Source organism: Mauremys reevesii, linkage group 21 (genome assembly GCF_016161935.1).
Source record: "Mauremys reevesii isolate NIE-2019 linkage group 21, ASM1616193v1, whole genome shotgun sequence".
In the NCBI taxonomy this organism is placed as follows: domain Eukaryota; kingdom Metazoa; phylum Chordata; order Testudines; family Geoemydidae; genus Mauremys; species Mauremys reevesii.
The window spans coordinates 9,134,208-9,147,258 of NC_052643.1; the positions used below are offsets into that span (position 1 = coordinate 9,134,208).

Consider the following 13,051-nt stretch of genomic DNA (forward strand, 5'->3'; position numbering starts at 1 on the left):
TTGGAAGTCCCAGAATACCATTTTTAAGTGTTACTCAGCAGCAGTAGCTGGTAATAGTGCAAGTGCTAAAATGCAAAATTCACAGATGGTACAGAGTTTGGAAATCGTATCTGATTTAGGTGCAGAAAAAATAAGCAACTTTTTGCAAAGGGATCTGAATAGTGAAGAGGTGGAATTACAATTTATCTCTGGAGAGATCGCAACCCCCCCCCTTTTTTTTAATAAAGTATGTAGATTGAGACTTAGTTGACAGCTATCCCCTTGGACTGGAGTTAAAGTAATACCAGTGCAAATATCTAAAAATTAGATAGTCTCCCCTTCATGATAAACCATATTGAGATTCAAATAAATAGGATACATCCTAATTAAGATCCACTTTAAGAACCTAAATATTCAAGTCAAAGCAGAAACTAAAGTAAATTGCCTTAAATTTCCATATTCAGAAGCTGCAGAATATGAAATACAGTAATAAAAGGATCAGTGTGGTGGTGGTGGATTTCAAGCATACACTATATCAATTTCTGAAGATCTAATATTTATGGAAGTAACCTTGCTGGATGTGTTACTACTGGATACATTTCTCTTTTGGAGATAAGAAGCCTCATCAATTCATCAATACTTTCTTCAGGTGGATATTCTTCATCATGAGCTAATATTTTATTTTAGCCACAAGTTTACAGTTTCTTCTGTGCTCAAATTAGAGTGGGAATATTTTCCCTTTTGTTCCCAATCAGCAGGCTGATTTAAAGCAGCCTACAATATTTATTTTGCTTTACATTCTCATCCTCAAAGGAGCTGCTTTGGAAAATACATTTAAGAGCAGCAAGTCTACTGACAGGTATATGTGTTAGCTACTTCCCCATCGCCCTTTCTCCCCAACTCCAAAAAAAAAAAAATCCACCCTCGTTCCTAAAAACAAGTAGGAGCTTCCTTGGTGAGGGTGCAAGCTGGAGGGAATGGCTTACCATTTTAGGTGAGAGCACTCAACCTTGTGAGAACTGGATTTTAGATATGTATCTCAGAACAATGCAAAAATAGGCAGTGGATTACAAGTTGGGTGTCAGGTATCAATGCATGAAGAGTGATGGATCCATTTGACTTGTCAACTTTTAAAGCATGCTTATCTGAAACAAACTGAATTACTGCAAAAACAACTTTACAGAAGTTCATCTCAAAGGACAAAATAAATTAACTGCTATGAATTCTTTGCATTCAGGGCTGCAAAACAAAGACACATATTACTTAAATCAGTTTTATTTAAGAATTTCCTACATTGACAAGTCTTATAAAAAGCATCCAAACACAGAACTGCAGCAAACAGCATTCTTATGGATATCTTACAGACAGTGGAACTTCCACCCTTAAGAGGCACACTGAGCTCGCTAGTGAACTCTGCTACAACTACCGCAAAGCACACCACAAACTCAATGTTCTCGTCACAAACCCCATCATCTTCGATTCACATTACCACACTTACATATCATTAACAGAAAAGAACACACACCATACAACATTCACAGCAGTTGACATAAGGAAAAAAAAATACAGATATTCATTTCACTTAACACATTCAACTAATTGGTTAACTAGGTATAAAACCCATTTAGTCTTCCAGATATGGATGTCCTTTGAATGCAAGAAACACTCGTACTTTATTTGCTATCATTGCTCTCTGCACACTCTCTCACCAAAGCCACAGGATTGAGAGACATCTCGCCAAGTAAAATAAAATCCCATAATGCACCACCAGGTCTCTGCATGCGCTCTCTCCTTTTTCTCGCACATACCAGCCCTCTCATGCCTCGGCACCACCATCAATCCCACACAAGGTTTCAAAAGTTCAAACAGCCTTCTGGTTCCATCTCACAGCCTTGCGTTCATAGCGTTGATACGATTCCATGAAATAAAGAGTAGCGGATAAAAATGGAACACCCACCGTCTAAGACGTAGCATGTGCAGTGTGATGAAGTATTCTTGGATGAGAAAGCATGTAGACAGAAGTATTCCTAAAGCAGAATATTTACAGCACTGCTTTCAACTAAGTGCTTCTTCCATACACATTTGAAATGAGATGAACTGCAGAGATTAAATGAAGCCTTCATATTGTACTTAGTATATGAGGGGAGACAGTGTTAAAAGGAAAACAAACAAACAAACAAAAAACAACACCGACGCTGCGTTCTCCAACTGGGGCATTTGGAGAGATTCTTATGGTGGGGATCAAATTAAAACAAACAAGAGGAAAAGAAAGAATGTAGTTTCTGACCAATGGTTTCCTTTTTGAACATGCAAAGAATTCAGCTAACCAGGAAACATGGAATAAAATATTACAGGAGAAACCCTTCCTCTCAACTGTAGTGTGTTAGTTTACCCATCAGGCAAACAGCAGTTCACTTTCAATCATTCAATATTCCAACAAATTATGTAACAAAACTTATAAAATTCCTTTAACCTTTCTTTTTACAAAAGAAAAATGTCAAAAATACTGTTGAATATACTGCACATTGAACAAATTGATCAGGAAAATTTTAGTATATATGCAATTTACAATATACTTACCATGAGTTTAGAAAAATTTGATTTCCCACCATAGAGTCAGTATCAGAGCCCACTGTCTACATTCCCCAGCCTGATGATTTGGAATCCATACTTGAACCAAAGCCTCCATTAAACCCACTGCTTGATCCTGCATTTGATGCTGACCCCCAACCTATTGCTGCTCCAGAGTTAGATCCTCCGTAAGAATTACTTCCTGAACTAAAACCCTGGTTCTGCTCCCTTTGCATGTTGCCTTGAGGTTGGTTGTTTCCTGATGGCCCAGACTGGTTCTGTTGACTAGCTAACATGCCCATCATTCCCCAGCTGCTCTGCAATGCTGCCTGGGCTGCCGCCATCATAGCAGGGTTGATACTAAATGCTCCAAAATTCATCCCTCCACCCATATTACTGCCCTGGTTGTTCCCCAAACCACCTCCTCCCCCCCTGCTATTACCAAATCCACCCTGATTCCCAAAGCCTCCTGGATTACCACCAAATCTTCCACCTCTTTCTAACTGTCTATTGCTATTGTGCTTAGGTTCAGCATTGGATATATGTACGCTGATTCCTTTAATGATCAAGTCCTCTCCACAAAGAGACTGGGCAACCTATAAGAAATAAGGGATGTAAATAAATATAGAATTAGACCATTTTTTAAGGTACTTGTTACAACATAACAAGACAAACCACATGATTCTGAATACAAGTGTAAACTGTAAAGGAAGGGGGTGTGAAGATTTGACACAAACTAAAAACAAGATCCTTTAGCTTTACTGAATAAACTTAAGTTACTTAGTCTACTGTGAAGATCCATATACACAGTACCAGCTGAAAAGTGTGAATCTGTAGACATGAACTGTAAGCATATTGATGTAATTCAATAGAAATTCAAAGTACAAGTGAAATTCTCAAATTGCAATGACAAAAACAAGCACTGTACAATCAATTCCAATAATTACATGCTAAGTGACAGTGTTTGTCAACATTATAGTCAGAATGGTAAAGAGAGATATTGAAAAGACTTAGGAAACCGTTTCCTAAATGTCAGGGGCTAAAATATTTTAAAGAAATACCTGATCATCTGCAAATGTAACAAAAGCAAAAGCTCTGAAGGGTTTGGGGATGAAGACATCTACCACTTCTCCATACTGAGAAAAGAACTGCCGGAGCTCATCTGCAGTCATATCCTCGGTGCAGCGCCCAACGAACACCTTTCTGCTACGCAAAGGTTCATCAGGACTTTGCTGGGTAGAATCGCAGAAAAAGAAATATTGACCAAAACACTGCAATCATCCTTCTGAATACCAAATACAACTTAGTTTCTTTTGTGATAGAGAACTTCACAACAAACTATTAACCAGGTTATGAGGGTGTATCACAGCTATAGGAAGATCTAAAGAAAAGCAACCCTCCAGTTGCTCTCCACTCTACCCGAGATAATGTAATTAAAAACTGTACCACCTGAGAGGAAGACTGCAAGGATGAACTTGGAATTCCTGAGTAGATGGAAGCAATCTTACCCCCTAGGACCTTTGCACTAGAAGTTGTAGGGAAATCTCCTATCTTTGCTCTTGTAGTGGTGCAGTTCCAGTAGTGCTGACAATGGTGGAAACACCAGTATATACTGACCACAGCCATATCTACTAACCATAATCTAAAGCTCTTCTGATGATTAGAGATTTGTTTAGAACATCTTGCTCAAGGGGGATCTCCTAGCTGTGGTGCCAGGAGAATATACGTGAAAAATGGAGAGTGGGAAGGAGATGAGAATTGAAAAGTGATGGCAAATGAGGACTGGTTAGGAAGGCAGCAGAGCATTCCTTGTGCTTTAAATCCTTCAGCTGAATACATATATAATGAGGAAATATACATAGTCAAAAGTGTTGGATTCTGATCCCAGCTCTGCCACTGATCGAGTCTGGCCTTGGGCAAGTTACGTACCTATCCTCTGTGCCTCACTTTCCTCCCTTCTGCAAAATGTGGGCAGTATCTGAAGTAGGGGCTGCTAGACATTTATGATGTCGGCAGGCTGGTTTCTGTAGTTTTCAGACTCGACATCTTCTCCCCTGTGCTTAGTTGTTTTCTCAAACCCCCATCCCACTGTTCCTTCACCTAACCTCCAGGTTCCACTCCTCCTTTTTGTCTTCTCATCTGCCTCAAGGATCCCGTTAAAGTCCCCCTCTCCCTTTGTTTGCCCATATATATCTAATCCCCTCTTCACTCAACAGGATTCTTTAAAGGAGTGCATGTTTTGTTTCTACAAACACTAAAATAATTTAAGGAACGATACCTTAGAATTAGGAAGTTTACAGTCACACCATCTTCCATCTATCATGTGTCGTTGAGACATCACTTTCACCTGGGTTTCATACTCCGTAAATCGAACAAAACCAAATCCCTTTGAGTGACCAGTCTTAATGTCCTTCTTAACCTAAAGCGGGGTGGGTGGGGAGATGGGGAAAGGAGAGAAAAAGATAATCTAGATAGCTGAAATACTGAAGCAGTAATATGCACTGGTATTCTTAGACTAGCTGCAACTAGCTGCTAATTAGTAGTCTTTCCCTAGATCAAAAGGAATGCTAGGATTACCAAAGCATGATGAAAAGAGTGCAATGTGAAAAGTTTTGATCCTAATTTAATGAAGCTTCTATATCCCTCATGAAATGGCCACTGGTACGATCAATGACAATACACAAAAGCATTTGACAGTTTCATACTTACAAAATCAGGCTGTGAATTACCATTATAGCAAACAATGTTCAAAAGAACATGGGTTTGATGCATCCTGGTAAAGTGCTAATCCAATATCAATATAAAACAAATCCTTAAACCTAAACTCAAACTTATTGTTAAAGTTAAGGTTCAAAATCAAACAAGAACCGTAAAAAGAAAGTCTTCACAAATGCTACAACTACCCCCATACCAATAAACTAATATGCAAGCACAAAAACCAAACATCACACAGTGGGCCACATAATGTCTTGCTTACACTAGTGTAACCTCAGAATCATCCCCTTTTGAGAAATCAGTCTTGACATGGGTCAATTACCTGAACACATACCAAGACATCTCCAAGAAAAAATAGTATAAAGCAAATTTTAATGTTACAACAATGCTCTTAAATTTATACTGCCCTTTTTGCCTTGTACTGGCTCATGCAGAAAAACTTCCATCTGAATTCATAGCTTTTGACTCAAGTAGAGTCAAGTACAACAAAAATTTACCTGCACCATGAGAACTTCTCCAAATGTACTGAAATATTCCTTTAGATCTTGTTCAGTGGTTTTCCAGGGAAGACCCAAAACTATTAAATCAGATGTCTTTTGTACTGCTCGTTTTACTTTCACAGCTGATGAGGCATCTGTTTCATCCATTTTCCTCTTGTTATCTGAATGTAAAGATGTACATCAGAAACTCATCTCCACATTACATCAAAGGAAAGGATAGCTACTTCCATTGGTCAGAACAGCATAGCACAAGGATTAGATTCTTTTTTGCAGGATGTATTGTGGAAGCTAAGAACTAAGACTCTTCCAGATACATACTAATTGCTTCATATATGTTATAATCCGCATACAACTGCCCTACAATATTGGGGAGAGGAGTGCAGAAAACAGGCAGATTCAAACTCTCATCTAAAAACACACTTTCAGCTTGTTTTCCACTGAAGTACTGCCAAATAACATTCATGTGCCTGACCAGAGTTTGTGTGTATTATATATAGTTTGAGACAATAGCTACTCAATGAAAAAGGAAAAGTGCTCTCCTTACTTTTCCCTTTCCTTTTCATCCTTCACCTTTCCCACACCCTCCCCTACAACACTGATGTCTTTGGCCCAGATCATGCAATAAGTGTCACATGGGCAAACTTCAGCCCTGCACGATGCTCATTGTAGGATTGGACCTTTGGAAGGTAGCTATATAACACTGTTAAATGCCTTACAAACTGTAAGGCAAAGTCTTATTTGTAAAGTACCTTGTACAATTATGGTGCTAAATAATAGGGAACTCTCTGAAATTCACTCTGTGGGCCAGGCACACACTTTAAGTGAAAAAAAGACTTATTTGCAGTTGCTGCTATGGTTCGTTAGTAAGTTAAGAGGAAAACATAAAAACTAAGGAATCTATAGGTCTTGATGTAAAATTCCTTGTAACTAAGAAAGTATGGTTGTACCAAAAATTCATGGAACAAAGACAAACCTTTGGGATAATTAACAACATAGACGAGATTTCCCCAGCCAGCATCTGGAGCATGCAGAATCCCTTCCACTAGCCGGACTCCTCTCATACACTGAGACACTGGGTTCCTGTAACGCAGGCCACATGCTCCGGGGAACTGGGCAGTAACTGTGGATAGCAGCACAGTGCCATCATCCTCTGAAGGGATCTCAATGGGCTCATCATTCTCATCCTCAGTAACACGGATGTATTCAGACATCTTTGCTGGATTTTACTAATGGATTTAAAAAAAGGGGGGCATCAGCAATTTTTTACTCCCTCTTATTTTATTCATTTTTAATCTCATAATAAATCAGTTTGTTTCTCTGTAAAACACTGACACTAGGCACTAAGAACCTACCAAGAGATGTTGCATTTTATCTTCTCTAAGCTTTAAGTGTTGTGTTATGTTCTAACAACAGACATATGAAGTGACATTTCTGGGTAGCGCCTGAAGAGGAGGGGTTATGAACAAAGTTATTTAAAAGAGGATTTGTTTACAATCTGCAATGACCTCACCAATCACCCCAACTGAGGGGATGGGGCAAGGGCCAAGCCTGTGTGGGGCGGGGCGCAAGGAAAGAACCCAACCAACTGATATTGCTGGGAGGAGAAAAAAGGGGGGAAGCCAAGGACCAGACCATACTGCAGTGGGGGTGGAAGGGAAAGGGGGAGCAGGGCTCAGACCAGGCCCAAACCATTTCCAAGGCGGGAGCTGAATGTCCAGCTCACCCCGGGAAGAGGGAGTCTGGGAACGGGGGAGCAGAGGTCAGACCATAGGGAAAGGCAGGAAGGGAGTCAGGACCAAACCATTTCCGGGAGACGGGCGCGAGCACCAGACCACATGCCTCACCGATAGGCTGCGCCTAAATGAGGCCTAGCTTATAACCCCCCCGCCCGCGCGCGCTAGGCCTCACCACCGAGCCCCTGCGCGCGTGCCCGCCCCGCCTCTCTCGAGCTCCAGGCTGGGCCTAGCTCCCCGCGCCCCCCGGCCCGCCCCAGCCGCGGCTGGGACCCGAGACGCCTGAGCCTCTAGCTCTCCCGCCGCGCTCTGCTCACCGGGCCAGGGGGGCCTTACACGGGGCGAGGGGGCTCCGGGCGCCTCCACCTTCCTTTCCTGCCGCTGACAAAATGGCGGCCCCCGGCCCTCAGAGGCAGAGCCCGGCCTCTGGGCGAACCATTCCTCCCTCGGGGGGGGCGAACTGGAAATAGACTGGAAAGAGCCAACGTCGGGAACTTGGCCTGTTTGGAACCGCGTAGAGCAGAGATCACACAGGCCTTCGTGTCCGTCGCTCGGGAGGTGCGGAGCGGTGCCTCCGGGCGAGGACGGTAGCAAAGCTGGGATTTCTCCGCCCCCCACGCTCCGCAGAGCAATGGTATGATCCGTCCCGCCGGAAACGCGCATGCGTAAGGCTGGGCCGGGGGAGAGATGGGAAATTGGCGGGAGGGCCTTAGAACCTGGCCTCGGCGTTACTCCCCTGGAAGGCAGGCGACGCTTATGGTAGCCTCGGCACTGACCCCACCAGCACTAGGTCTGGAGCCTTCCTCTGTGATGTTAACGCAGCGTTATTGCATTTAATTCCCTTGCTTTTTTGCCCTTAAAGACAAAAGCACGTTTAAGGCTAAGGGAGCTGGGCAGCAGCTGGTGTTTTGCACTGCCTGCCTGCTGCTCAATTCGGTGCCTCAGGCATGCACGGAAAAGACCACTGAGCTCTGGATGGCACCGTGCCATGGACAACGCTGCCACTGAAAACGTAAGGGGGTTTTGGCTGTACATGTGTGAAACTTGTTTCAAGTACTGATCAAAAACTCAGACTCTCATGTTCTCTTATGGTGCAGTGGAGTGAAGTGTGAAGGCCAGCTGTTTTTTGTTCCTTGTGCACATAAAAATGTTTAATTTTTTAAAAATGGGGTAAGTATTTGTGTACATATGTGTGCACACATTCTCACACCCCCCCCCATTTCTCCACCAGCAAACCCTCTTAAAATTAAGATTGAGAATTCAGATAAATGTAAGGGTAAAAACATTAGAGATGGTGTAACAAAACAAGCATTACAGCACATGAAATTCAGAGTTGATATGGAAAAGCACATTTAAGGCACTCAAGCCACTTTAACTCTTCTCTATAGTTAACCCCCTTCGTTTTCAGTTTAAACCAATTTTTACCAAAAAATTCCCAGTTTTTACAAAAAATATTTTTTTTCTGATTTTCACCCTACTTTTTTTTATCATTCAAACATATAAAAATAACTTGTTTTATTAGGAAAATACAATACATTGCATGAGATATATGTATTATGATAATACATTAGTCTGTGTGTATATGTAAAGCTGCCTGTTGAAATAAGGCTATGTATTAGTCTAGAAGATACACACAAGCACACGTGGAAGCTCTGAAGTGTGTGCATCTGAACGTACTGATGAATCTCATGTACACATTCAAGCTGTTAGCAGATAACAGGTTTAAAGATTTGACACACTAAAATGGGAAGAAAATGAAAATCTGTATCAATATCTTTCAGAACACTAGGAAGTATTCAAAAGTTTAAAGGAAAAACAAACAGGAGAAAAGGATGAAGTTGAGCATATGTGCTACAAATGGTGTGGCCCAATTATTAAATGTAAATATTTATGGGCTAATAGTTCTAAGTCTACAACAGTAAACTGTTTATTCAAATAAAAAGTTTTATTTGATTAGGGATATATTGTTTTCTTAAACTCAAAGGTGGCATGTTTTGATTTCTGTTTTGGTTCTGCAGCAAACCACATTGATGAATGGAATTCAAAGCATTAATCTACTGAATACTTTTTTCCCCCCTGTCTTTCCATCCACCAAAATCCCTATTTTACCCAGAAAAATGAATAATTTTTGCACAGATTTTCACCCGTTTTTGTTGTTGTGGTGGTAAACACTGATAAATTCCCAGGAAACATAAAATAAAATAAACTGAAAATAAAGGGCCCTACAAGAGTGATGCAATCCATATTAATATTTGTAGTCCTAGATCAAATTAAACTGACTTCTAAAGACACTTTTTTCATATTAAATTTGAGGTAAGACACTCAAACATGATTCTTCCCTGTAATGACAAAAAATCAGCGTACTTTAATCTTGGATCATACGCCCAGATGCTCAGTGGTATTTAGGAGCCTGACTCCCACTGATTTCAATAGGATTTAGGTGCCTAAATACTATTGAGGATGTGGGCCACAAACACTGGAATACATCAGTAGTAACTGTATGGTTATTTCCTGGGGATGTGATGGCTGAATTAAGGATGCCTTAACACATTTTCTGCTGTATTTGCCTAATTCTGTTACATTTCCCCTATGCTGATTGTATTTAAAACAATGAAAACACTTCTCTTGGTACTACAGTATTATAGTGTTAAAGTTTATTACAGGTAAAATCCAATTCTCTGAAGGTATAAGGGGACAATCTGAAGTCCAGCTAATTGGGATCTTCAGTCATGCAGAGCTTTCCATTCAGGGCTTACCCACTCTCTCACCACTTCAAAAGTTATTTTTCCTCTCGTGATATCCTGCTATTCATTGATTTATCTCATTAGACTGACCTAACACTTGGTAAAGCACCCCCATCCTTTCATGTATTTATACCTGCTCCTGTATTTTTTACTTCATACATCTGATGAAGTGGGTTCTAGCCCACGAAAGCTTATGTCCAAATAAATTTGTTAGTCTCTAAGGTGCCACAAGGACTCCTCGTGGGTTTTTTTTTGTTTTTTTTGCTAAACTCCTGTGATGCTCCTAAGGGGACAACCTATAGCCTGGAGTTTGTTAATCAGTGTGGGAAATCAATATTGTCCCTTTAACCCTTGTGGGATGTTGGCTAGTGGCTAGAGCAGGGGACTTGTCGCTGGGACTCCTGAGGTCTATTCCTATCTCTGCTACAGACTTGCTTTATGACCGTAGTCAAATTCTTTAACTTCCTATTGCTGTGCCTGCCTGTAAAATGAGGAGAATAATACATAACACTGAGGTATTTTTTTTAGCCTTAATTCATTAATATCTGTCAAGTTCTTTGACCAAGAAAGGTGCTAGAGATCTGCAGGGTTTTATTCTTATTACCACCAAAAGATGGTCTTCCCCAGCCATTCATTTGGTTACAATATGTCTCTCTAAATCATTGCTCTTCTGCTTAGGCTGTTACCACCACACCCCCAACCTACCCTTGTGCTTAGACAGTCTTGCTGCATTCACCCTGCTCATGCAAACTGCTCCTTCATTTTGTAATTTAATTGAATACATGTTTTTTCCCTGCACATTGTCTCAGACAAAGTTGGCAGGACCTCAAAGCATGTGAGGGGGAGGGAAAGGCGAGTTAAATGCATCAAAGGACACAAGGCTAATGAGGCCATTTGCTGGGAATGCAACGAAGAACAAAGTGAACAAGTTATGCAGCTTTCAGAACATAATAGGCTCCTTTGCTGAGTGCTCAAAAAGTTTGTGGAGATTGGCTTTTTGGATGAATGAAATGTGAGATAACTGTGCAAAACTATTAGACAAAGCGTTAGTGTATGTGACAAGTGTTATGTTAGTTTCCTGCTTAATGACAGGTTGTACTTTATGCAATGAGACAGGAGCTCAGAGTTTGGTCTGAGTCTTTCTAGAGAGCCAAAGCTACTCACATGGACCCTGTCTAAATGCATGTTTCCATATGTCATCTCATTGAAGCCCAAAGAAAGAAAGATCCCACATGTTAGATTGACAATCTGCTTAAACCATCATAATTCTTACATAGTGGTTGACAGGTTTGAGTCTGGGGTTGATAAATGCACTGCACAAAGCTGCATTCATAGAATAAAAATTGTTTTCCTTATAGCATCTTTCATTCTCAAGGTGAATGCAGTAGTTACTGGTATTGTGGTGACTGTATAGGCAAACTGGGCAACCGTTTTCTCAGCAATGACTTGCAGACAGATATACACATTAGATACTGTTTTATGAGAGAGGAAATGTAGGTAGGGCATGTGTCCCCTTTCTTTAGATAAAATGCTGGGGATCTTCAGTATCAGCTTAGTTTCATGTCTTATCCAAAGCCTAGTACCTCTAATAGCTTCGTTATGCTGTCAGATCCCAAGCAAGAACTCCCATTGTTTTACCCGGAGCAAGATCTACGGCTCTTAGGCTTTGAGATTCACCTAGTACTGCTGTATGTAGGCATTTAACTGGACAGCACCTTCTGTAAGGTTGTATTGTAATGTTAGCAGCACTGGTTTTGAACCTCAGGCACTTTGTCACTCATGTGGCCTCCTTCTGTATCTTGTGACGAGGGTTCCTCTAGTCTGTTCTCTATCTGTGTTTTTACTGTGGCCTTTCCTCTTAATTTAAAAAAGAATTGGCTAAACCAAATTAATTGAAATCTGGACAGGTTAATATTCATGGAACAAGCAGCATGTGGTTCCCTGGAGCTTTGCCAAGGTTGGGAGATAAACTATTCTATTACTGAGTAAGAAGGAATCTCATTTGAGCATTGAATCCCCATTCACCTGTCTTCCTCATTTCCCTTTTTCGTTACTGCTATGTTGTGGGCAAAGTGGTAGGGAGAGGCTAGAACTGTAGCTGCTGGTGGTGTACAACCCCTTCAGATGTTGTGGTCTTTTCTACAAAAGGTTGTTTGTGAGGTTCTGCTTCATGAATTTCTCTTTATGGCAAAGGGTGTTTGTAGTGACCCTTGTAGAGAAGAGACAGGACTCACTAGGACTGAACATAGAAGGGATTTGATATTTAGGCTACTGGATGTGTATGGTGAGATTACAGGACAGGCTGCACGTCTGTCCCTCCTCTGGTCTCTCTCAAGTGGACTCCCTCACATGTCAGGCCTTTACCTATGCTGGGGCAGACTCTTGCAATTCACCCACTCTTAGACTGGACCCTGGGCTAGAGTATCCCGTGTACCCACTGTGCTTACCCTACAGATCCGACTGAGTTGGGGCACCTGTGATTCTTCCCTTCTGGAGTCTGTGACTGCTGGTATCCAGCAACCAGGCAGCCTTCCCAAACCAATGTAATGCATTTTAGCAAGAAAAACAAAGCTTCCAGGGGAAAAAAATAGGATTTTGAAACAACAGTCTACACAGTTTTACCACTTCCTGCTGGAAATCCTAGACAGGCCTATCTTCCTCAGACCTACGTGGTCCTGGGCCTCAATCTGGTTCTTCTTGAACAACTACACCCTCACTTTTCTGAGAGGGTCCCTTTTAATTCTGAGAGAGTTTTTATTCTCCTGTTTTCATGGGTCTTATCCTGTCCTGGTCAGAACCATTTGAGTAG

The 13,051-nt window shown here is 41.3% G+C and overlaps 1 protein-coding gene across 3 annotated transcripts; it reads right to left on the reverse strand.

Annotated features, from left to right (window-relative positions):
* Positions 1–1,238: 1,238 nt before the first annotated feature.
* On the reverse strand, positions 1,239–7,954 carry LOC120387681 (TAR DNA binding protein). Of its 3 annotated transcripts, XR_005590294.1 has the most exons (7): positions 7,816–7,954; positions 6,739–6,991; positions 5,763–5,926; positions 4,829–4,969; positions 3,612–3,782; positions 2,560–3,146; positions 1,239–2,076 (listed from the first exon to the last, which is right to left on the reverse strand). XR_005590294.1 is itself a non-coding variant. In XM_039508650.1 (6 exons), the coding sequence occupies exons 2-6, from the start codon at positions 6,974–6,976 to the stop codon at positions 2,616–2,618; spliced, it is 1,245 nt and encodes a 414-aa protein (XP_039364584.1). In that variant the 5' UTR covers positions 6,977–6,991; positions 7,816–7,954; the 3' UTR covers positions 1,239–2,615. The 3 variants fall into 3 exon arrangements, 2 of the variants coding, with proteins under 2 accessions (XP_039364584.1, XP_039364585.1); XM_039508650.1 differs by having other exon boundaries at positions 1,239–3,146; XM_039508651.1 differs by having other exon boundaries at positions 1,239–3,146; positions 7,835–7,908.
* Between the last annotated feature and the right edge of the window lie 5,097 nt (positions 7,955–13,051).